At 35.1% G+C, this 26,856-nt stretch overlaps 1 protein-coding gene across 5 annotated transcripts; it reads right to left on the minus strand.

Annotated features, from left to right (window-relative positions):
- Rgl (Ral guanine nucleotide dissociation stimulator-like) lies at positions 1-26,659 on the minus strand. 5 transcript variants are annotated; one of them, XM_068293629.1, is made up of 6 exons: positions 26,350-26,659; positions 21,160-21,579; positions 3,122-3,223; positions 2,105-3,031; positions 1,877-2,029; positions 1-1,806 (listed from the first exon to the last, which is right to left on the minus strand). In XM_068293629.1, the coding sequence occupies exons 2-6, from the start codon at positions 21,184-21,186 to the stop codon at positions 661-663; spliced, it is 2,355 nt and encodes a 784-aa protein (XP_068149730.1). In that variant the 5' UTR covers positions 21,187-21,579; positions 26,350-26,659; the 3' UTR covers positions 1-660. The 5 variants fall into 5 exon arrangements, with proteins under 5 accessions (XP_068149730.1, XP_068149728.1, XP_068149729.1 ...); XM_068293627.1 differs by having other exon boundaries at positions 2,105-3,034; XM_068293628.1 differs by lacking the exon at positions 26,350-26,659 and adding an exon at positions 25,940-26,012 and having other exon boundaries at positions 2,105-3,034.
- Positions 26,660-26,856: the final 197 nt, after the last annotated feature.

Raw genomic sequence — 26,856 nt, forward strand, 5'->3', positions numbered from 1 at the left:
TTTTGTGTGTTTGTGTGTGTGGGTTTTTTTTTGTTTTTGTATTTATAATACACGTACAGTGGGTAAAAAAAGAGACATCTATACAAATACGTTTTATGTTTTTTCGTGTTTTTCTTTTTTTTCTTTTGTTTTATGTTCAGTTGTTGTGTTTTCAGTTAAAATAAAGTACATACATTCAACGAGTTGATTCGATTCAAACCTCAAAAATTATTGTACCACTTTGTTGTGTGTTTTTTGTTTTTTCGAACATCAATCGTATATAAAGACATATGTATATATATATATATATAAATATCAGCAATTATTCCAGTTATAAAGAGTCTAGATAATTTTCATATATGAATTCTCTCTCTTTCTCGTTCGTTTTGCATCTATCTATCTCTATGTTTCTCTCTCTCTCTCTCTAAATTAGTGGGCCATCCAATGGGGAGGTAAGATAATAGGAGATTACAAATGTTATCTTAATTGACGAAAAGTCGAACTCTTGATCCAAAATAAATAAATAAGTTTAATATAGTTTAGTTCTTTCAATGTCTATAAACTATATATACACGCATAGATTGATAGATTGATAGATAGATGTAGATATATATATATTGCCGCCTAATCCTCGCCCTCATATCCCAAGCACCACAATTGGGATAGGGGCACGGCTGTGGACTAGCTACCACCACCAAGACCCTCATCTTTACGTGGTCGCAATATGAAATTGAGATTATAATTCGTATTAACGGCATAATAGACATTCGCATTCTTGGGCATAACCAACTCCTTCTCGGGCAAAACCTGGGCCAATGTATAGCGATCGGGATCATCTTCTAAGCCCAACTTAACCATGGCGTTACGTATAACCTGTGGCGTTCTTTCATTATTCCCCAACATTATGCTCTTGTACAACACAATGCCATCCAATTCAATGTTATCGGTCTCATAGGTAACACGAATGATATAGAAATCTGGTGCAGATTGTGGTATACCACCGGCTGGTTGCACCAATTGAGCATTGATATGCGGCGATCCACCGCCGTTTGATGAGCCATTTAAGTTGGCCGCATTCTTGAGGCCATTGCCCAGAGATTGAGAATGCGTCAATTTGCCCGACTGGCGGCCACCTGAGTTACTCGAATCCATGGACAAATTGGATACGCTACTCGAGGCGGACATCAGAGATGTGTGATGAGCGTCACGATCCAGGGAATTGTGACGAGAGCTTGTACTACTGTTCAATTCACAATAGAATTGAGATCCCGCACCGCTACTCGAATTGGAGTGTATGGAATCAGTCTTCCTATGCCCCATCCCCATTATGGAGGCCGTGGACGAGGCAGTTGTATTGGTTAGAGATGTATTTGTACTAACCACCGATTTGCGTGGTGCCTCCAATCGGCAGCTCAAGGCAAATGCCTCCCTCTCATCAAACAATGGCATGGAAGCGAACCAATGATCGAAGAGAGCATCCTCTTGCAAATTATATGTATTGGCTGCTCCTTGTAATAATTTAATTTGTGCCAACACCTCGAATTCCTTACGCTTCTTATCGAAATTGATTAGTTTATCTTCGGTTAAATAATCTGGATTGGCTGTATGTATCATTGTTAGATCGGTGAGAAATGTTCCCAAATATGGTATTGTGCCATGTGACGTTTGGGTACCCAAATTCTGAATGATCTTATGTAAATGGCGATCTGATTGATCACTAGCCGGATCTGGATTTTTGGCGGTACCCTCACGTTTTAATACCTCACGTAAAGTCCATGCATTATTCTCCTCCGAACAGATGCGAGCAAGCTCCGTAAAGACTTCCATCTAGATGATAACAAGTGAGAGATCAGCAATCAATGAAAACTGTTTGTATTTATTAAATAGCTTAACTTACACGCTCTTTAGGCAGAACTTCCCAGATTTTAGAGAGTCGATATATTGAATTGGAATTCAAAGCCGATATAATAGCTTTCAGCGAACTAAAATTCTTGAGCATACGTAACTCTTGGGCAATATCAATCCAACGGGAAATGTTTAAAGCGCGTTCCTAGAAAATAATGAAACAACAACAAAGATTATAACAATTTTCCTTGCTTTTTTTAGACCTCTCTCTCTCTCTTACATGAGGCTTTAGACGATCAATTAGAATACTGGAAACCACACGAAAAAGTACAGCATTGAACTGATTAATGGTGGCCACCACAGTCTCAGAACCACCACTATCACGTCTGGCCCATGTGTGACCCAAACATTGATGGGGTATCAGTCGTTTGAACAACTCCGTGTCCATGCGTGTTAGCTGCTCTGCGAAATGTCGCACCGGCACATGAGGAAAACGAAAGGCTTGTAGAAAATGTGTTGGTCCACGATAGATGGGTCCACCTCCCATTGTGGATAGATAAAGGCCATTAAACTGCTCGCTTAAATCATATGTGGAACCATAATGTGGTGGCATCATAAATTGTGCTTGTTGTACATTGCCACCTCCAGTGACTCCAGCAACTGCTAGCCAAGGTAATCCATTTGTTTCCATGCCTACATAACCGCCTACACCTCCTCCACCACCTCCGCCGCTACTGCTACTGCCATATACCGACTGTCTAATCAAACGCTCTAAACGATTAATCACTTTCTTATACAACTCGGAACCATTTAAGCGTTTGGTGGCAAAAGCTAAGATCTGCTGCAGATTATCCTCATGCCAATCCTCGGGAAAGCCATCTAACCACACATTCAATGCCGATACCAGAGTCTTTTTATGCTGCTCATGGTTCGATGATTGTGACTCATAGCTGGGATTCAGTTTATTCTGTTTAATCTCCTCCAAATGCTCCTCATGCAGGGTATCATAGCGTTGTGTTAACAAACTCAATACTTGTTTCGGCGTTGAGAATGTACGATAGGTTGATAGAAAGACATTTATAAATGTCGATTCCAATTCACCGTCATCGGTGGCCAAAGCCTCGACCAAACGAGCCAATGTCGCCGCCTTGACAAAGCGCACTCTTACAGTTTCCCACTCCAAATGAGAGATTTCATCATCCGAGTCCTGCTGCAAAATAGTGTCAGAAGAAAGAGAGAAATAAGTAGTTTATCATTTTAATTGAATTCTATCAACTATTTCCAGCATTTTACTTACATTACTGGCCGTCGGAGTGGGTCGATGATAGCGCACCTTCTTCAGATAGACGGTGAAAATTGCATTCTTTTCGTGCTCCTCGCCCCAAAGGCGCCACGTGGGCTATAAAAGTTGATTAAGGAAACGAAATGAATTAGTGAAATTGATTGAAAAGTGATTCAGTTTGCCCTTGTCCTTGTCCTGTGTCGTTTTGTGTGAATTGATTTGCTACCAATTTCATTTAATAGTAACCCAAATCGATTTAATTAACATGCTGGTAGATAGTAATTGAATCCATTAATGACTACCTATCTGGCTAGCCACCAATTGAATATTTAAATGTCAATTATTTTAACATCAACACTGGAATTATTAAGACTTCTTATGTTTTCTTGTTGGAGTCTTTTCTTTTGGCTTATGAGCTTGTCATGCCCATGATTAATATTAATGATATCATACAGATTATGTCCAAAAAACTTGATAATACTTTATTTAGATACTCTGTTTAATAAAACAATCTATTTTTATATAGTATTACGTTTAAGACTTATTGAAAAGGTATGAAACCAAATAAAACAAATTGTTGGCTAGTTTTGTTCGAATAGCTTAAGAAATAACTTTGTTTCTCTTACTAAGATATTATCTACTTTTAGTTTGATATAGTTTTCCAATCGTTCAGTTAAGAATCTACATTCAAAATAGCTTTAGCGATTGGCATCTTAGCCCACAGACATCCATTGATATCTTGAAGTGGCTCTTAATACTGATCAGGAATGTGTTTTCTTATGTGCTTTCCATAAAAGGTTCCCTGGGAACAGGAGTCAGAATTAGGCCAAAGAGTTATATGTGGTTGGTATAGAGCTAACTTCTATAACAGAAGGACCTCTTATACTTCTGAGGAAACCCTCGTAGCATAATTGAAAGGACTAGAATAGTCTGTTCTAGAAAAGAATAAATGTACACATAGAGAGAAAATCGATTAAGTGCATTGTTAAGCACAAAATGAAATGAAAGCTTGTGGCTCACATCATTTCATTTCATCCCCGGCCTCATCCCTTTTTCCGCCACCTTCTTGCCAACGTATTGTGTCAATTTATCATTCATCTAATTTTAGCCCACAATTTCCGTTTTTGGATTTTTATTTGTTTTCCTTTAATGTGATACGATAACTGTTAAATATTTCCAATATAAACATTATGTCTTCCGAAATGTCGAACTATAAAAATGTTCTGCCAAATTGTATGAAAGAATTTTTCATTTTTGCTTCGCTTTCCCTCTCTCACTCTCTCTCTCTCTCTCTCTCTCTCTCTTTCGCCCTCTGCAAAAGAAAATGAAATTTGTTTTTCATTCTGTTGGGTATTCGCCACAGACTTTGTCTGTCTATCATTTCCGTTACCGTGTATTGCAAACAAAAAAGAAAGAAAAGAGAAAAATCCAAAAGCGAAAAGCCGCCGCATTTGTTTTGGACTTGTCAGAGATCAGAGATTGCTACATTTATATAGACGCTGGTATTTTAATTGCCAAACAAATAGCTGGCTAATTTAGTAGACGGAGTGTTCTTTCCTCTTTTTTTTTTTGGAACCAATAAATTGTTTAATAGAGAGTTTTGGTAGTCTTGTTATTATAATATGAACTAGAAGAAAGTTGCCAGAATTGCATTGAATAATTTGTCTGCTTATTGCAAGGACCTAAATGCATATCTCTAAATATATATGTTTATATAAACAAGAATAATAATGTTTAAACTTTTATTATTTCCTGGTAACTATTGTTAGATGACGATTTGTTTATCAAATTGAAATAATAATGTTTGACTATCTGATATACGATTTCATTTTTATGCACTTAATTATCGTTAATTATGTAGAAATAAAAAACTGAAATTATAAATGGCCCGTTTTGGATTTTCACATATTGTGGAAATCGATTACGATCGGCGTGCCATTGGATCGAGCGTGAAATGGCATTAAATGTTTAACTGAATGAATGAATAAGTAAGTATGATATGTACATATATACAAACACATACATACATATATATGTATATGAGGCAACAATAATAATAACAACAACAATGAAGAGGGCACACAATTTCAATCTGAAGCGCCCCCCGCCCCCCAAAATCAAATACAAAAACAAAATCACAAAAAAAGGCAGAAGCAAACGAGAATCATAAACAAATTACAACAAAGGCAAACCAGGCAAGCGACAACAACTGACTGACCCCAAATGAGACCCCGAAAAACGCAAAACATAAACATGCCCCCAGATATGTATACACATACATACATACATACTATGTAAATATATATGTATGTACATCGATGTATGTTTATACATATAAATGTACTCAAACAGAATTTCATGTTCGGCCAATTAATTGCCCGCATGCGCTTTAATTACATCAAAGCAAAACAAAATAGATAGAAATCGAAATTATAATCGACTTAGAGACACCCTGTAATATCCAAATAGACCCACAAACGAATCAGCCAAAACTTGATTTGTTTTCGATGACTTGTCAGGAGTTATCGAACGTCGATTATCACATTACCAAGTGAATTACCTAAGTTGGATCATTTGAAGCCAAAATATAACTCGATATAATATACGAATTGAGCTTATTAAACTTAAATTCCAAACAAATTAACTAAAATTCGATTTGTTGTCTATAATTAATGAGATTTATCGAAGGACGATTATTATATTCATTAAATAAGGATAAAGCCATTTTATAATTCCTCATATATTTTATATATTAAGCTCGTTGAACTTAAACAAGTTAAGTAAAATTGGATTTGAAATTCAAAAATAATTTGTCTATAACATGGTTTATTTCCCATCTTTCCCGTTACATTGATTTTCTAAGTCCCTATATACATGCATACATACATATGTAAGTACCTGTGACTGTGGGGTAAGAAATTTGTTTAAATGTTTTGTTATAATTTTCTTCATTTTGTTTCTGTGTTGTTTTTGGCGTTTTTGTTACGGCCTCATTTCGTAAAAGTTTTCTGTGTTTCGTAAATATAAAATAAAAAACACTTAAGTGCTCAAAAAGTGTTTGTTGCGTTTCTTTTGAATTGTAATTGTGCATAAATTTAAGTTTTTAAAGTGCGAGATGCCTGGAAACAGCTGAAATATTTCCAGTACAATATTTCAAATGGCCTTGCCAAAAAACAAAAACACAAAAATTAAACGAAATAGAGAAAAATAATGAAGAGAACTGTGAAATAGAAAAAAAAAATGTTGCTGGAAATTTGTGGTAGCTGCTTTTAAAAATTTCCATAAATGTTTGCAAAACATAAAGATAATAAATAATCTAGTAAATAACATTTCCCATATGAATTAATATAACTTAGTTACAGAGACTAAAACTTAAGGGCCACAATTTACATCTTGTCTTGCTTTCAGTTAGCATCGATTGAGTTTTAGTTTAATTTAGCAACCAAAATGTTTATGTAGGAATTTCAAGAAACAATAACTGTTAAATGTTTTCCATTTAAAAAAAAAAATTCAGGGCTCTTTTCGTTTTACAATTCCGAATAAATTTTGTCTGAATTGGAATTAATGTCTGCTTTCACTTAAGGCAAATTTCCAACTCAAAAGTGTCTTGGAAATTACATAAATTTCACAATTTAAATCAAGAACAGACCTAGATTAGGGATTATCTAGAAAGATTTGTTTCTTGTTTAAAGACTTTGCGTTTTGAGAGAAAAGAAATTTTGTTATATTTTTTAGTTTAATTCACGGAAATTGATCATCATTTTATACATACATACATACTATATATATATATATGATCGGTTAAAAAGTGTGTATATGTTTGTTTTGTGTTTTGGGTTTTTTCTTCGTTTAATTGTGGCGTGCTTAGGTTTAATTGAGCACTGTTTGTATTTTGGCGCAGATACATTGGAAATCTATGCTATATATATATATATAGGTATATGTATGAGTATATAATACATATACAATGTGAAGGCAACTTTTAATCAATTCCGTTTGCATGTCTCCTACTCATGAGGCATGCATAAGATCAGCCAGCGACGATTTTGTTTCTTGGTTTCTTGTCGGCAGATGCCGATGCCAAAAACAAAAACCCAAATATACGAAAATTATCTGTGTGCGTGTGTGTGCGTGTGTGTGTGTGTGTGTGTGTATTTATTTAATTTATTTCTTATTTATTTGGCAATTTTTGTGTTTTGTTGCTTTGTGTTTAAATGTTGCTACCGGCTGCTCCTCAACACTTATATGTGTGTACATTTTTTTTGTGTTTTTGTATATATTATTGTACATATGTTTGTTTCATTTGTTTTGTTGTTTAATTAATGACGCATTATACCAGCAGAATTCTCTCAATCTCAATCTGTTGCCCTTCTTCCCCCTGCCTAGCTCTCCCGCCCTCAATGTACATATATACATATATAATGAATTATATGTACATATTTGCGTCAAAATAAAGGAACAGAAAGGAAATGATATTTCACTTAGCATTATGATTAATGTTAATATTCCCAACATTCTTTTGAAAAACATTTTTATGAAACTTATGTATTTTAAAACATATTTTTTTTAAGAACTAAGAAAAATGTTGCAATGTTCTGATTTCTAAAGTTCCCATAATGAATTCGAGACTTTTCATTAATATAATTTTTCCTAGACTGAAATACTGAAAAAGTATATATACATATATCTTTAGTCTAAAACTCTTAGCGACTTAAAAGGTTGATCCGTTTATCTTGTTCTACTCAAGTTTAGTCTGAAACTATATAAATTATCTTTCAGAATTTGTATTAATCAGGAAGATTAATAAGTGAGAGTCTAAGGGGTTGATAACTGTTCATACCATTTCTGATACCATTACCAGTCTATATATAGATAGGTATATAATATTGCTCCCATTGAACCAACCATATAAAGGTGCATGGCGGTTGCAATGTTGCATGCAACTTGAACAATTAATTAATGTTAAATGGCCAAACAATTAAGTAAACATCATTAAAAATAATAAAAAAAAAAAAAAAAAAAAAGAAACAAGCAAAATCGCAAAATACATGTCAGTGTCAGTGACTCAGACGACCATTCCATGCATTCCATTCCATTCCTTCATTCAATCATTTCATCATTGTAGGCCGAGGCGACATCACTGCAAGGCGATGCCTGGCACATACAAGACCCAAAACCGTAACGGAAAGATAATCAAAAGGAAACCGAAACATATGCATTATACATAAGTATGTACATACATACATATATGGATGAAAATTTTGAATTTATTTACCTTTGTATAGGTATATTTCTTGGCATGTAAATCTTTGGTCTTCTTTGATAAATTACGCAGTGTGGCCCCCGTGCAGGCGCATAGATACTTAAGGCTGGCCACCACTTTTCGTTCGGCATTGGCCACCGCCGATGTGGCATCCAAATCATCATAGGAATTGGAGTGATACGAGCTGTTCCTCCTTGCCTTGGCCGATGTGGAACGTGACCGTCTCTGCTGGCAAAAGGATGTTGGCGTGGTGGGTTGTGGGGTGGATGATTTTTTCTTTTGCCGCGGACATGTGTGATGATGATACAGTGGCTGTTGCTGTTGTTTTTGCTGCTGCTGTTGATAGTGATAATGGGGCTGATGTTGTTGCTCTTGCTGCTGCTGCTGCTGATGTTGCTGCTGCTGCTGCTTCTGATGAAAGGCACATGTCTTGGATTGAGTATTATTGTTGACATGTCGCCATGCATTGCTGAAATCGGTGTTATCCAATGGCGGCATCAGGGCACGATTGTAACCAGCTAAATCTTGCAGCTGATAGGCACAAGTGTGACTTTTAATAAGCGTGGACTTTGGCTGTGATGAATGTTGTTGTTGTTGCTGGTGTTGCTGGTGTTGCTGGTGTTGATGATGGCTATGTGGGCAACTACAGTTTGCTTGGCTTGTGAAATTCTGCAAATTTGATGTTTTGTTTTTCATTTGCAATTATAAATCAAATTTTTGAAAACCCGTTATGTTTTTGTACTTGATTTTTTTTTTTTTTTTTGTGTATTTTTGTTGTTGTTGTTTGATGGTTCTGGTTCATTGATTGACATTGGCCCTCAACTCTCAATTGGATTTTCGTATACACTTCGCTCTAACCAGTTCATTCACACATGCGCACACTTGAGCCCCTGACCTTGGATACGATTTAAGACTTTGGGAGACAAGTCCCACCAAAGACCCTCTTCACCCACCACCCTCGCAGCTATCGAGTAGCTCACACAATCAACACTCATTTTGTTCAGCTGGTTTTTTTTGGCTTTTTCGTTTTTGTTGTTTTTTTTTTTTCGGAACATAAATAGACTGAACAACAATTGAAGTATCAACAAACAAGCAACATAAAAGTCAATTTTGACAACTCGACATTTGTACTTCAAGTGGCGTCTCGTCGCGTTTTATCGTCATATCGTCTCGACTCATTTGAACTATCCATATTTGGTTATATGGCTATCCTCCCCCAAACACCCCGCCACCCTTCTAAATTGTCTATTAATGCCGTGTTTTTGTTTAACAATTTTACATTGTTTTAAGGCTCTCTCACTCTCACTCTCTCTCTCTCTCCGTCTCTCTGGTTTTGTGTAAATAACTTAAAATAGTATATACCACCCAAATATGTATGTTTAACTTTTCCAGGAAGTTATTATTATTATTGTTGTTGCTGGTGGTTTAGTATTGTTAGTGTCTCACGCCCAATTTTGCCATACAAAAAACGTTCATTTCTTAAAACAGAAATACTCTATCATCATAGAAGGCAATACTGATTACTAAACTTACATACACATGTATGGGTTAAGATTAAGGATTGAGCAAGTTTTGTAAAAACTTTCATTTCCTTTGTCTAAAATGAAGTATGTCACCTGTGCCAAGTCGACTTCTAAAGGATCTTGTTCATAAAGAACTATATTATTCTTTAATGGATTCAGTTCTACTTCTCTTTCTCACTCTCTTTTTTTTATACCATACACCAATAGGGTGAAATGGTATATGAAAGTCGCCAAAATGCATGTAACAGGCAGAAGGAAGCTTCTCCGACCCCACAATATATTCTTGATCAGGATCAACAGCCGAGTCGATCTAGCCTTGTCCGTCTGCCCGTCCGTCCGTCTGTATGAACACCTAGATCTCGGAGACTGTAAAAGCTAGGGCCACCAAATTTGGTATGTAGACTCGTATAGTATGTAAATAGGTCAAGTTTATATCAAATTTTTGCCACGCCCCTTTCCGCCCCCGCAATTTAAAAAAAGGCGTTTATCTCAAAAACTATTCTAGCTAGAGACACCATATATGAATATGAATACCATAGTTTAGTAAAGTTTGCTTAGTAAATGCGCACATTATGTATATGTAAAGATTTTGCCACGCCTCTTTTCACCCCCGTAATTTGAAAAAACTCGATTATCTTCCGTACTTTTCTACCCTATGCAATCAAATTTACACTTAAACACTTAAATTTGATACTAATATACAGCAAAATACCAAATCTGATCAAAATTGAACAAAAAATAGACGAGTTATGCATATAAAAGTTTTTCCATAAGGTCGGAGTTGGCCGTTGGCTGGTGGGGGCGCTAGGGTGCTCTTATGCTTGAGTGAGCGAGATACTAAGATATGTTTGTAAAAAGCATGTGAAAATGCATTTGTTTTATAAAATTGAAGTATTTGTTTTATCGGTGTATGGTATACCTAAGTCGGCGAGACGACTTCATTTTTCGGATCCGATTAATGCATAAGTTATGAGTCATTCATAATAAATCAATTATGTTCGAAATAAATGTATTTCACATTACATTAATCATTTGCACTTTAATTTTCTTTTTAGGAAGGATAATTGAAAAATTTAAAAATTGGTAAGTACTTTGTTCCTAACTCTTTAAATATTAATCGATAAACAATTAAATAAATGTATATTTTTATATATTTTTATTTTTTTTTTTTATAGAGTATCTAAACTTTTTCCTATTCCTGAATACATTAATTGGGATTTTTCTTAGTTTTGTTTTCCCTTGTGCGGAAACTGCGTTGCGTTTTCCTTTTTCTCTCACTATTTTTATGGGCAATTTGTGTTTTTTTTTTCTTTTTGTTGTTGAAGAGGGGGAAAAGGGCCAAAAGAGGGGTGTGACTAGAGTTTCTGGTACAACGAACTAGTGACAAAGAGATGAAGAGAAGATGATGATGGACCTGCCTCCCCGCGCTACTATTCAAGACCATTTACATTCGAGTTGAACCATAAATTTAGGCCAAGCAAACAAACAAAAAAAAGGTAATTTCCAGCTGACCTGCTCTCTCTTAACTGGGCAATTACATAACTTGTTTCTTGCATATGGCAAAACGTCGTATTTAATCTCGTTGCGGACTTTCGGATATGGGTTCAAGAGCAGGTCCAGATCCAGGTCCAGCTCCAGGTTCAGGTCAGACGTGCGTAAGATGGAACGAATGAATGGATATACGAATGAATGATTTAACGTTTTGCCCGGAACGTGCTTGGATATAAAGCACATATATCAAATTATATATTGCAAACCCCCCAAAACGAATCCTCAAATCACATATACATATATGTGCATATGCATATACTTACATATACATATATAATAAAATTAAATCGGGCATAAAATAATACATCAAATTGCCATCTAATCAGGCACGTTCCATGATGTGCCTAGGCACCATTTCATATCCAATTGCTTAAGTTAAGTGAAGAATTGAAAAGCCCAGACGACTTAATATTATGAGATCAAGTCTTTATATACATATATGTACATAGAATATTACAGTGCATATAACATAATACTTATGTATTACATACATACATATATGTACATGTAACTTGTTTGAATTCAAAGTCGAACACGTAATCTATTCATTTCTCACGCTTAATCTCTATCCTATGCGTTTTGAGTAGCGCTAAAACCTAGACCCATATATCAGCAAAACAATGAATGACCTGCGATGGGTTTCTCTATCTACATATATGTACATATCTCTGAGTATATAAGCACATACATACATATATAGATATTTATGCCCTGCCCTTCTCATCGATATGTACATACATTGCACTCATTTTCAGTGCTTTAAGCTCGGAGCTCAGAACTCGAATTACAATAACAAACAAAAAAAAAAAAAAAAACAAAAAAAACACCTTTTGAATCATTTGCATAAAGTTTCGTTTCATTTCGTTTCGTTTTACAAATTCATGATTCATCAGAGAATAATACCTTCAGCCCACCACCCAACTTCTCTCATTCCAACAACATATGTATACACAAAAAAATACCCAAACCCATTATTATATAGTATGTATTGTCAAAACTTGGACTCTCGCGCCTCAATTATAAAGAAATGAACTAAAATTATGGCAAATTGATGTTGATGATAATGCCGATGATGACGATGCCGATGATGATGATGAGCATGCGGGAGCCCACATCATCTGGCTATATATAGAGCAAAGTGGACGAACATTCTGACCTTTCGATAGCTAAGGCTTTTCCAGCTAAACGTGTGTGTAGGAGGAACAACATTAAGGGGGGATTTCTAATTGAATGCCCACAGAAAAGATATTGCAAAAATAGAATAGCGCAAATAAAATAACAACAACAGAAAGGAAACGTAACGAAAACAAAAAGCTGAAAAAACCAAGCCAAGTCAAGCCAACATCAAAGTTGATGGTCAAATGAATGAAGGAGTGGTCCGCTAACAGGAGGGTGGGTGGTGGGGCATAAGAAGGTGGTTAGGGGATTCTCTATTTTTATAGACGACCCCAAAGACCTGCCGCCTCTACCGCCTGACTAACCGAGTGAGTGACTGACTGACTGGCACGGGTTGTTGGCGTCCATTGCAACAGAGAAAAACAGAAGTCAAATAAAGCAAAATAAATGCAAAACAAAATTAAAAACTATAGGAGACAAAACAAAACAAAACAAAACAAAAAAAATAAAAATAAATTGAAACTAAAAACGTTTCGAGTCTCGCAGCGGCGGCTCGGCCTCTCTCTCTCCCTCTCTTTCATCTCATGTCTGACTGACTGACTAAATGACTCTGACTGTGAATGTCAGTTACATTTGAGTGCATCCGACGCACTCAGCTTGACAAGAGATGCCTCCCCCATCGGCCCACCACTCAATCTCAATATTTTTCCCTATCATTCTGTTTCGCTCCTTCTCTCGTCAAATCCCTCCCTCCCTCACTCGCTCTTGATCAAACCACATCCGCTATGCAAAGCGGATACAAAAATATCAACATACAAACAAACACAACAAAAAAACCAATGTTCGAAAAGACTTTACTAACAAAATCTACCAACTAAGTCGATTGGAAGAGCTACTTAAAGAAACCTAAGGATAGCTTTCGAATCTTGATCTTTATTTAGATTAAGTAATAGACTAAGAACACATATCTTATAGTTGGTATTAGGAAGTTAGGAGAAGATTTAACAGAAACAAATCTTGAACAACATAAATTAAAACTTGTATAAAACCAAATTAACGTATGGAATTCTGGAATTCTGAATTTCGAAATATTTCGCACGCTCAATTTAAGTTTTTTTGTTAATTTGAATGACTAATAAATATTTCAAAGAAATATGAATTGATTACATGGAAACATTATAATCATCTGTCAATTTTAAACTTATTAATACTAATTATTAATGTTTATTTTTAAATGGAATCACGCTTTGAACAAGAATAATATTATCAATCGTTATTATTTGTCATTTTTGAATTACCAACTCAAAACTTAATTTGTTATAAAATAAACAAATAAAGGAACTATATACATATGTATATAGGTAGATTTAGTTGACAAAAACTTCTATAAACAAATCAAAGACTTTAACTAATACCAAAATCTAGCATACAAACATTCATAGATGTTGAAGTAGTTGAAAATATTATGAAACTTTAAATTAAGTATAAACAATAGATTAATGGGCCTATTAGGCCTTTAGCTTTTTGGCGGTAAGGAGGTCTTCCGCATTTGAGTCAAACTTTTGACAGGCATGGGCAAAGGAGGGCAGCTGCCACCCCCTAGAGTGTTAAATTTACATACATTTTTCCAAGAACTCATTTAATTTCAAATAAAATTTCTTGCTTTGCCTCCCCTAATTTGAGTCCTAGCTACGCTCTTGATAACTTTAGCTATTTTCCACCCTTTTGGGCAATTTCTTGTTTGCAAGGAGCAATTGTATAAATTAGCGGTAAACTGAATAGCATTTAGTTAGTATTTACTTTCTAAACTAAAGGTTTCTGCCCGTTTTTTCTTGTCTTCTCATATGGTGACCCATTAAGGGTAATAAATAAAGGGTTAAGGGATAAAATCTATTGTAGGCTATTCTTTAAGTCTTTCGATATATCTTCAATTATCAAGGAGGAGCTACTTTAACTAGGTTAAGTACATATGTGTGTGAATAGTATAGTATATACCATTTACTCCTAGTCCTGCTAAATATGCGGTCATGAAAGGTCCTTGTCCTTAATTTATTTACTTAAAAGAAAAGGAGAGGAAACAATTCCTTTGTTGTGGGCGAATAAGATACATAAGTACTCAAAGCCAATAATTGTATTTTTATCCAAGTGTAAATAACATTAAAGATGTCATATATCGAGTAGACCGAAAACCACACACCCTTGGGTAAATATTCCATGTCCACACACACACACACACACACAGACATACTTAACTATTGATGACTCAAAGTAAAATACACAATTCTTTTTTCTTTTTTGATAGCAACATAAAAAGAAATCAAGTACAAAAACACTTTCGGATTCTGTATAAATGCAAAGGCGCGCATAGTAAGTAAGTAAGTACATATGTAGCTAAAGTAAATATTAAATTGATGTAGGTTCTAGCTAAATGGATTGTTTTTTGTTGTTCTTTGTTAAGCAGCTCACTGCGATGGGCCAACCACCCACCACTCATGGTGGGGGATGTTCATATTATCTCAATGATTCAGGGTATCCATCAGATTGAAATGAAGAACTAATTTTGTTCTCAGATGTATTTCATTGAGAGTTTTCTGACCTATCGACTGAGTTTAATTACATTTAGCTAATACATGCACACACACACATATGTACATACATACATAGATACATATGCGCGCCTTTGTCTTCAGATTGTTTGTTTGAATTTTTAGTTTAGTTTTGTTTTTTTACCATTTGAGATTAACTGTTGTGAAAATTGCTTCTCTTTGGTAATTTATGACCGTTCAAAAATGAAGGAAAAACAAAATCGATATTCCGATTGCTCCTTTTATAGACCACAGTTCCACCTTCTCCTTTTTCTCAGTTGTTGTTCTGTTGTTTTGTTTAGCCAGTAGTAGTAGTAGTAGTAGTAGTAGTAGTAGTAGCTTCACGGGATGATGATGTCGAGGATGACGATGATGATGTTGTTGTAGTTATTGTTGTTGTTGTTGTTGCTGATGAGTCAACCCACACAGCACTCACTCACACACACACACATACATATATATAAAGGAGTATTGGTGGTGGTGATGGCGGTGGTGGGGTACGTGTCCGTGTACGGATCCTTGGTGCAACCCCCTGCTCTGCTATATAGCCGTATCAAGGGTTCGTTGCACTACGTTCAATTGACAGAGACAGAGGTAAGTCTGGCCTAGCCTGGCCTGGTCGCTGGTCCTCCTCTAGTCCTCTAGTCGCTGATTCCTTCTTATTCTATTTTCGCTCTTTTTAAAACCGTTTCTCTTCTGTTGGCTGCTCCCCTCTATTAATCACTTTGTGCATCTCGCAAATGGGATGTCAGACAAAAGCAATTTCTTATGCATTTTTCTCAGATTTTTTCTCTTTTATTTTTATTTTTTGTATTATTTTTCTCTCTGTTTTGCTCAAGTTTTTATTTGTTGTTTTTTTTTTTTTTCTTATTTGAACAAAAACCACAAGAAATAATAATTATAAAAACATTAACAAAAAAAAAAAAACAAAAACCAAAAGGAATCAACGCACACACAAAATTGTCGCTTTTATTTTTTGTTGATTGCGGGGGTGGGCGGGAAGGTCGCGCGCACGGGACACACAAATATATTAGCTCTCTGGCTGAAACGGAGGAGCACACAACCGCCGCCAACAACTGTCGAAAACGCACACAGGCAGAGGAATAGAATGTTGTGCTGCTGCTGCTGCTGCTGGTTGAGAGAACGATTCGTTCTCCCTCCCCCATTATACACAGAAACACTTTTTGTTTGCATCAACTTTTGGATACCCTTTCGAGTTTTCATGTGATAGGCTAGACTTAAGCTATACTAGGGAATCAGGTGATAATGGCCGATGCTATGTATATACATATATCGAAGAGGATAGGATAATAAAAGGGATTTTTGAGATTATCTCGAGTGCAATTGAAGTTTAACCTTTTTAATATAATTCCCTTGCAAGGATGGATCAAGGGGTAAGTCTGGGGGGACTGGACACCCACCGAAATATCAATACTTTGAATCATTTTGTACATTTTCGCTAGTCTTTAAGCCTAACCTAAGTATCTTCGAAGTCGTCGGGCAATTTAAACAAATCCTCAAACTAAAAAACCATTCTCTTGGACAATTACTGAATAACCTAAGATCAAAATGTTAATTCTAGATCCAGTTTGTTGACTACATCATGAATGGATTCAATACATGGTGGGCAATACGTAACAAACTTCCTAACAAAGTGAATATAAGCTTGTTAAAAAAAAGGGTAATCTTTACTCATTTTTGAGTCTGCTAAATAACAGACTGCTAACTAACAGCAGTAACTAGCATTCATTCATGTCCGTCAAGTTAGCGACACTGTTAAACTCGAGTTAGCGACGGTCCTCTGTTAACCCTCTGTAAAGTTTTTTGTATTTTTATATTTTAAATTTTCAGCTATTTATTAACTTTTTTGAAACAAATAAAGCCTTAAATTATTAAGAATAGATTAAATTTTTGTTTTAATTCAGTTTTGAGGGTTTTTGAGCATTCCATGTATTGACAATTTCTTCACGAAAATGTCCTTTTTTCGTTTTCGTATAGCTCCAAAATATTGCAACGGCTCAATGAAGATTGAATGCCAGATTATTCCCCAATTATTCATCTATATTCCCACCAAGTTTAGTTAAAATTCCTCACACGGTTTTCGAGAAAATTGCATTTTTTTGAACCAACCATGATTTTCCCCATACAAAATGTTTCAAAAATTACGTCGACTTTATCGGGCAAAAACTCGACTATATGGTAACGGCTCAATGAAGATTGAATGCCAGAATTTAGGCATGACTGTCTGGAATACGTCCAGAAAATTTCAGCAAAATTCCTCGTAACGTTTTCGAGAAAAATGCATAAATGTGGGGGTACCTTCCGAAAACAATGATTTTTTAAGCAAATGCAATTCGCCAATGTTCTTCTTCTTCCTAAAATCTTTTAAATTTAATGGCCAAAAGCAAGAGATTATGAGACTGGTTCAATGTGATGATCATGGCAAAATATTTGGACAACTTTTAAGATAACTTTTTAAAAAAATTGCAAATACAAATGGTCATACATTGGTGCAAGCCTTATTTGTTTGCAGCAAATTTTTTTGCAATCGCACGACCATATGTACATATATGTATATATATACATAAAACCAGATTTGACAATTACATATTTCATTAACTTTATTTAAATTGTCTAGTAAAGTCTACATAAGTATACATATACTTGAATCTTATTTGTCAAAAATTCTTATTAACTAAAATCATAATTCATTGGTGCAGTCGTACCACTATACCAAACCCCCTACTTAAGCTAACCTGTATTTGCCTGATCCCCCTATCTCAGCGATGCTTGAGCGGCGAAATGTTTGAAAAATATTTTCCCGCTGAAGGTACCCCCACATTTATGCATTTTTCTCGAAAACGTTACGAGGAATTTTGCTGAAACTCTCTGAACATATTTGAAAAAGTCGTACCTAAATTCTGGCATTCAATCTTCATTGAGCCGTTACTATATAGTCGAGTTTTTACCCAACAAAGTTAGCCCATTTTTTAACTCATTTTGTAAGGGGCGAATTAAAGGAGGAAGAAGAAGAACATTGGCGAATTGCATTTGCTTAAAAAATCATTGTTTTCGGAAGGTACCCCCACATTTATGCATTTTTCTCGAAAACGTTACGAGGAATTTTGCTGAAATTTTCTGGACGTATTCCAGACAGTCATACCTAAATTCTGGCATTCAATCTTCATTGAGCCGTTACCATATAGTCGAGTTTTTGCCCGATAAAGTCGACGTAATTTTTGAAACATTTTGTATGGGGAAAATCATGGTTGGTTCAAAAAAATGCAATTTTCTCGAAAACCGTGTGAGGAATTTTAACTAAACTTGGTGGGAATATAGATGAATAATTGGGGAATAATCTGGCATTCAATCTTCATTGAGCCGTTGCAATATTTTGGAGCTATGCGAAAACGAAAAAAGGACATTTTCGTGAAGAAATTGTCAATACATGGAATGCTCAAAAACCCTCAAAACTGAATTAAAACAAAAATTTAATCTATTCTTAATAATTTAAGGCTTTATTTGTTTCAAAAAAGTTAATAAATAGCTGAAAATTTAAAATATAAAAATACAAAAAACTTTACAGAGGGTTAACAGAGGACCGTCGCTAACTCGAGTTTAACAGTGTCGCTAACTTGACGGACATATTCATTCTAGCTCTCTCCCAATGTTCTCTCTCTCTCTCTTTGCATTTTGCCTCTCCTTCACTCCGCAGTGAAAGTGGTTTAAGCGGCAATTGATTACAGTTTAATTGCGTCGGCGTATCCCGCATCTCTCTTGCTCTCTGGCGCGTTTCTTTTATAGAAATGTATCGGATCGTGAGAATATTAACACGAAAACGGGCTTTTCCCTCTCTTCCTGTTAAATGTTTTTGTATTGTTAACCCCCTATTTTTATTTTAGATTTTGCCTATAATTTTTCAACAGTGTGGCAACATTTTTTGAAATTTAACAACTGAAATGAACTGAATTTCAATTCAAAAGGAAATGTCATTTGTTATTCAGTCTGAAACATAATTTTTTAAGTGAAATTGTAAAACGAATGATCTGGCTGAATAAATTTTAAAGAGGTTTTTCTATTCTTGCAATCCTTAAATCCTTTATCGTCCTGTTTCCAAAGTGATCCCATTGAGATTGTGTCTACAACTTAAATAAGTTTTTTTTTTAAATATATTTAAAGGAATCCCTTTCCACTTTCTATTTGAATCGGATGACGATACCAAGAAAAGATCTTTAACACATTTAATTTGTTTTAAATTTGTAATCAATCAAAGTAAATTGAATGTTGTAATCAAATGTCGCAGAATAAGAAATATTTAGAGACATCTTATGGCAAAAGCAAAAACACAAATGAAATATATCTAGTATATATATGTATCGGTTGCTTTCGAGTTCATATGTATCTATATAAAGTCAGTTTGTAAAACTAAAAGACAAATGTTCATCTTTAATTTGTATACAAACATTTTCAATTTACAATTTCCTCTATTATATAACTTATGATTTAATAGATTTTCCATTCAAAAATTAAACCTGAATAAAACAACTTTGACAGATTTTCACCAAAAGAAATTTTTCAAAAATGTTTCGCTTCCAAATCAATAATATTATTGATGATCATCTTTAGGCATTTTACCTGTTTTCGGTATGGGAAGTCAAGTCGTGAAAACACGTGAACCCAAAACTTTATGATATAATTATGTTAATTGGAATATACCCCCCTCCCCCCAAACACACACACACACACATACAAAAACAGACACATATTGTCTCCAAGTCTTTTGTAACAAACATTGCTATAAAAGAAAGAGAAATCAATGAAAATATAAACACTAATAGCAATAAAAATGTAAAGAAAACAAAAATTAATAAACGTTCATTTACGTAAGCGAAGCAATTTAAACGTTTTGTCTTGTTTTGTCCCCAGAGGTGGGTAAACATATACAAACATACATACATAGATACATATGTATATACATGATATCAAGGGGGATCTTAATATTAAAATAACGTCAATTGATTTATTATCAAAACAATGAGAAACTATTTAAAGGCCAATAATGAAATTATAGAAACAAAATACATTGTAAATCGGGAAAAAAATAAAAACTGTCATAAAAGTAGAGTATAATATTAATAGAGAAATCGTTTTTAATTCTTTTATGACAATTAAAAACTTATAATTACTAAGACATTGTTTGATTTGCAACCTTTTTTCCTAAAATTCTTGTAAGCAATAGTGTTTATGTTGTATTTGTACATACACAGGATCGCAAATGAGGGATGGCAATTGTTAGCAATGGAAAAGGACTCATAACTTTTCATAACTTTTCAAAAATGTTTCCAAAAGTATGATAGCCAGTTCCTAGCTTAGTTCAGCCCTGTACATGCCCTGCTGTATCAAGAACAAGCCGGGAGAGTAGTCATTTAACTAGTTCAATCTTTGGGGTATAGAAAAATAATAGCTTATATGTTTAAGTGGTTTTTTTTGGTTTGCCTTATCTAACCAATTTCCAATGTAAACACCAAACGCATTTCAATAATAATAATCTCGATTTAAGAAGATTCTCTCTCTAAGTGAAAGTAATTACTTAGTGCTTCATAGATTTAAATATGACTTAAATTTGGATGGATATTGCAAATCAAAAGATATTGAATTGGCCATTCGTCTATCTTTTTGTGTTTTGTTTATCGTCAGCTTAATGCTTTAAGCAAATAGATTTCACATTCGAAATATTTATAGCAAAACGGGAGATGGAAATGTTTAGCACACAATTAACAAATTGAAATGCAGAAATCCCAAAATAAACCAGTTCAAAGACTTCTTTAAAGTCAATATTAGGCCAAACAATTAGCAGCAGACACAGAAGAGAAAAAAAAAAAACTTGAAAAAGATTTCATGCTTAAACCCTTTAGAGATCTTAGCTTGAGATACACTTTTTGCTTTCCACTTAATTTGAGTTTCCCAGAGTTATATAGATACATATATGTATGATGTGTACTTTCTACTACTCACCAAACTATCTGCCACATTTTGACTCATTATACTCCACACTGTTGATAATGACGCTGGAGATGATGACGACGATGATGATGTTGCTGATGGTTATGATGATGATGGCCAGCTGGTGCAATTACTTTAACTTTATCTTCAATATGCGTGCTAAGACTTTGGTGAGATGCAATTCCAGTTGCCGTTGCTGTAGCTATTGCTGGATCTGATGACTTTTTGGATCTGTTGGATACACGCATTTTGACTAACGACTAGCGTTGACAAAGATCAAGACAAAGACGACGATACACGTGTTTTGATTTTTATTTATTTATATATATGTTGTGATTGTGCAACTAGTGTGTTGTTGTTGCTGCTGCTGCTGATGTTGGCCCAGGCGGATGCGACCAAACTTGCAATCGTGCTTTGCGACACAAATTTCAACTGTAAGTAAGAAAGCGACAACGAAAATAAATCAGTGAAAACCATTCCAAGTTAAACGCGTTTTCTACATATGTACGTCCAACTGTCCATACGCACACACATACATATGCATGTCTGTTTGTCCGTCTGTCTAAAGGAAAGTGCCCCCCAACGTAAATGAAATGGTCAATAAAAAAAGCCAAAAAAAAAAAAAAAAAAACCGAAACCAACAAAAACCAAGAGAGAGAAAAAAGTAGTCAAAACCATAGCGACTTGGCGCGACCTCCAGCCATAACTTAAGCTAGCTGAAAAATGTAATTTGAATGGACCGTGCAGCTGATTTACGATATTAGACAAAAGTTACATACCCCACAGTGAACAGTGGGCCATACTAAGGTGTACAATTGTTTGTAAAAAACTCTTGAAAAGTTTAAAGCCTACGCGGATTTATGTGCTGTGAAACAAGGGGAAGGTTTGCTCCTTAAAGTATGCAATGGTCAGGAGAAGTATTCATTGATTTCAATAAATTTATAACTTTTCGTTAAAAAAATTAAACTTTTTACTTAAAAATTGTCTTCAAACAATGTTTGCTATGTTCTTAGAGTGCCTTTTGCATACTTTAGGGGTCAAAGTTTCCCCATATTAGATTCCTTTATGGATTTGGCATTAGTCTATATGTAATTTGTGATCTCACTTTTCATCCAGATGCTTTTTTTCTTCTTCCTATTGAAAATATTAATAAATTAACAGAGCGACAGCTTAACACTTAAATTATCTGGAAACCTTTAAAGATCAGATACCAAAATATCCATTCAAGTCTATTGAGTTAACAGATCCGAAAAATCAACCATATACATTTGTATAGATTTGAAGTGATTTTATGACTGAATTACTGAAAAACTGTCACTTAAAAGGTATTTTTAGATTAAAAAATAGAAATCTGTATGGATCTATTGGTTTGGAACAGATTCCTGGTTAGTTGTTTGTGCCACTTTCGATGTTTGATTAAAATTTTGTTATGTTTTTCGAAACTGTTTGTACTAGAAGGAACCACTGTGCCTTAGAGACGATGATAGTGACAGCTTCGCCTGTCATTCGAGCAAACCCAAATGATGAATTTCTTTTTTACGACTTATAATCGTAGTTGTATTTAGTACCCCCTACCTGCCTCCCCGCCTCAATCATTCCCTTCTCACACCCTTGTCTGTCTGTCGGTGTGCCACACCAATCACAGTGGTAAGATAGCGGTTTGGCGAAATATTTAGCAAAACGCAAAACGCTAATGAAAGTTTTGTTGTTATTGTTATTTGTGCACCACCAAAGAGTCGACGAGCTCTCTGGCCTTACCTTTACCTGGGCCATTTGTCGTGTTCGCATTTAGATTCCACGTTGTTTGTTGGCATTATTGGTATGTACATACATACATACATATGTATGTATGCATGCATGTATGTGTTCTGAATAGCTCAGAAACCAGAGACTACATAGAGACAGAGGCACATGAAAAAATGCGGAAAATGTTTGTGCAGACAAAATAACAATGGCCAAACACAGAACAGGTAAACGAATATCGTAAGTGAGAGCCAAGAGCCAAGTAACGTAATCAGGTGTTTTGACTTGGCCTGGCTGCTGAGAGACAAATCTTGTGAGCGTGAGTGGGAGAGAGAGAGAGACAGAGAGCAGGTCGTGAAACTGACTAACATAATATCGTAAATTCTAGTCGAGACTAGAGCGCAAGCGTAAATGACGGCATTACCACAAGAATTCGATATCAAATAGTTGAGATATGAAGTAATTGATTGGGCCTTAAAGCTAATAGTCATCATATACATTTATGTATATTTATATATAATGGAAATTGCATTTGTATATGTACATACATGTAGGTAGATAACTGTGTACATTAGAAACGTCTCTCATTAAGGGCAAATCTTGTTGGTTTTCTTCTTTTGCCTGAACGCAGACAGAATCATTAGAATCATCATCACCTTGATTACCTTGGGCACACTGACCCTGTATATTGCATGACAACAAACAGACTCGGCTAGTGTCTGAGCTCTTAATTATGGCCAGCAACTGTCCGCCCCTGTCTTTAATGCTCTAAGAATCTAAATTCATTTGCATTTTAAATTAAAACAAAAACTTTAGCCAAATTGTCTGTCATCTCACTACGAAAATGGTTTTACTTTGTGTTTCTTGTCCATCATCTAACTACGACCAAAGTTGGTCTTATACCATGCATTCATGGGTTGAAATGGTATATCAAAGTAGCCCTGAATCATATGTATCAGACAGAAGCAAGCATTTCTTACTATTACAGATGAAAAGCAAATGCTTAAACATTGAATTCAATAAATAGTTGTTTCAGTCGGTGTGATGACTTATTTATGCAAGTACTTAACAAAAAATTACTCATACCATGAATACTATAGCTAATTACTTAATAATTCTTATAAAATCGTATAGTTTCCTCAAATTCCTATATGAATCAATTTCAATCAAAGTACTTTTCGAGTTCCCATCCAATGCAAGATACCTCAAATTAAGCTTGCTCAACTTCTGACCTCTAAAAGATCGTATTCCTAGTCCGAATGGTTATTTATATAGACCTTAATATAGTAATTCGACTTTATCACTTAACCCTTGACAGTCATATGATTTTACCATCAGTTTATTATTCGTCTATTCGACTAATTTCAAAACGTTCTCGAAAAACGATGATTAAACATTGAATCATTAGTCCCACTTATTTTTGTAGATGATCCAGAATATATATAAACATCGTTATATATATTCGAATGAATGTACCCTTTTTGCCAGAGTATAAAAAGAAAATGACGCGCGTTTTTTTGTTGTTGTTATTTTTACACCTTCACACAGAGCTCAGCTGTGACCATATACGATATGTAAGCTATACAATATTATATACTATATATGAAATGATATATGGCACAATGCTCTGCTTAAATTGTGTTTCTTTTTGATTTTATTCCTCTCAACATTTGTGTTTAAAACAAAAGCGAACAAAAAAACCAGACGGCCGGGGCTAACTTCGACCGCGTCAAAGTTTGTATACCCTTGCAACTTTTTTGGTAACTCCTTCCTTACCTATTAGCCATCAATGTGGAAGAACGTTTTATCTAAAAAGGCTTATGTTTGCGAAAGAATGGCCTACAATCATAGGAAATAACGAAGATATTGAACAAAGTCACTGTTTTCCACCGATCGTTCCTATGGGAGCTATATGATATAGTCACCCGATCTTGATCAAACTTGGCACAGTCATTAACAGATATACTAAACTAACAAATGTTTAAGTTGAAAGCAATCGCGGTAAAAGTAACGAAGTTATTTACAAAAGTCACTGTTTTCGACCGATCCTTCCTATGGGAGCTATATGATATAGTCATCCGATGTTGATCAAATTTGGCAGAGTCGTTTATAGGCGTAATAAACTCTCTAATATTAAGTTTCATCGTAAAAGCACAGAAATTAACGAAGTTATTGAGAAAAGTCACTGTTCGTGACTTTGGGGTTTGTATGGGAGCTATATGATATAGTGGTCCGATCCAGCTGAATCCGAGATATACAACGCCTGCAGTATATACAAGCCTACGTGCAAAATTTCAGCTCTGTAGCTCTTACGGTCTAGGAGGAGTTTGCGTTGATCCAGACGGACGGACGGACGGACGGACGGACATGGCTAGTTGAACTCGTCTCGTCGTGCTGATCAAGAATATATATACTTTGTATGGTCGGAGATGCTTCGTTCTATGCGTTGCACACTTCTGACCAAAATTAATATACCCTTTTTGCAAGGGTATAAAAATACGTAAGCGAATTTTGGGCAAAAAGTTCTCTCTTACTCTCTGACTATGATCTCACACACTGTTGTTCTCCCTTTATATTTACGATATCAAATCGAAAAGAAAAAGGAAGCAAGACAAGGGGGCAACTGGAGGTAAGGGAAGTGAGTAGAAGATCGACATCGGCCGACAAAAAGCAGTTAAATCTTTTTATATATATATAGTTTTGTGGGATTTTTGTTTTTAGGTTTCTTTTGTAGCTAAATTTCTGTTTTTCGGTTGTTTTGTTTTTCTGTTTTTGGCACTTTAACACTCGTTTTGGACGTGTTTTTTGTTTTGCTTCTTTTCGGTTAACATATAACAACAGAGCGAAATAAAACTTTGATATAATTTATCTGTTCGTGATTGTCAATTGTACCGAGTAGTTGAGCTGATAATAAAAAACATACATACAGATACATAACTACTTAAATACTTTTCACTTTGTTAACAAATTTGTGCATTTTGTGTAGATTTTTGGGGTTTTGGCTTCTAGCCGGATGATCTTTTCTACGTGATCGTATGATTTCACTCACTTTGAATAGGTTTCTATAACGAAATTTCCCATATCGGAGTCGCACCTTATAGTTAACTTGGCTTTGGTTGGTTTTTTTCGTCTCTTGGAACAGCAGCTAACAAAAAATAACAATAATAAAAAAAAAAAAAACACACACGTTGCAATTGGCAACTGGTTTACAGCTATGCAACGGCACACACACATACACACAGACCCAAACACACACACACACTCACACGGATGCAGATACACACCGCACACACACAAACAGATGCATCTACCTATGTGAAGACACAAATACTAGCACAATCCAAATTACAGGTGTGTAAATGCCAATTTTTTTTTTTTCTTTTATTTTAACTGAAATATATATGTATATATAAAATGTATATACTTAGATAAATTCCTGTATTAATTATTTTTTTTTACCTTTTGCATATTTTGTTTAAACCAACTATTTGTGCACTTTTCTTTCACTGTTTTTTTCTTTTCTTCTCTTTTTTTAATAAAATAATAAAAAACAAAAACACACAAAACAAAAAAACTAAAATAAAAGGCAAAATTCGTTACGCTTTGGCAGACATTACGAGCCACGCTCCGCATCCGCGTCCCTCGCGCTGGTTGATCTTTATTTTATATGATTTCTTGTTGTTGCTCTTTTTCTCACTGCTGGTGACCCCGAACAAACGCACACCGCCGCGGACTCTCGGACTCGAACTCGGACTCGTCTATCTTTGGTTACACGTAGTTTGCGACTGAAATGCCATTTCCCAAAACCCGCTACCAAGCTGAAGCTGGCCCAGAAGACAGCTCTAACTGCCAGAGAGAGAAAGAAGGAGAGGAACAGAGAGAGACAGAAGTAAAGCAAGAGTCTTGTCGAAGTTTCTATACCCTATAACGTTTTTGCTGAACCAATTAGTTCAAACTCCATATACA

Source organism: Drosophila tropicalis, unplaced genomic scaffold (assembly GCF_018151085.1).
Source record: "Drosophila tropicalis isolate 14030-0801.00 unplaced genomic scaffold, ASM1815108v1 contig_798, whole genome shotgun sequence".
Taxonomy (NCBI): domain Eukaryota; kingdom Metazoa; phylum Arthropoda; class Insecta; order Diptera; family Drosophilidae; genus Drosophila; species Drosophila tropicalis.

Bases quoted from the DNA above. Each gene is read 5' to 3' on its own strand.
- Rgl (XM_068293626.1), bottom strand. The intron at 3,224-8,381 runs GTAAATAAATTC...CAACTTTTATAG, and splicing joins AGAAATATACCTATACAAAG to CCCACGTGGCGCCTTTGGGG. The intron at 1,807-1,876 runs GTAAGTTAAGCT...GTTATCATCTAG, and splicing joins AAGTTCTGCCTAAAGAGCGT to ATGGAAGTCTTTACGGAGCT.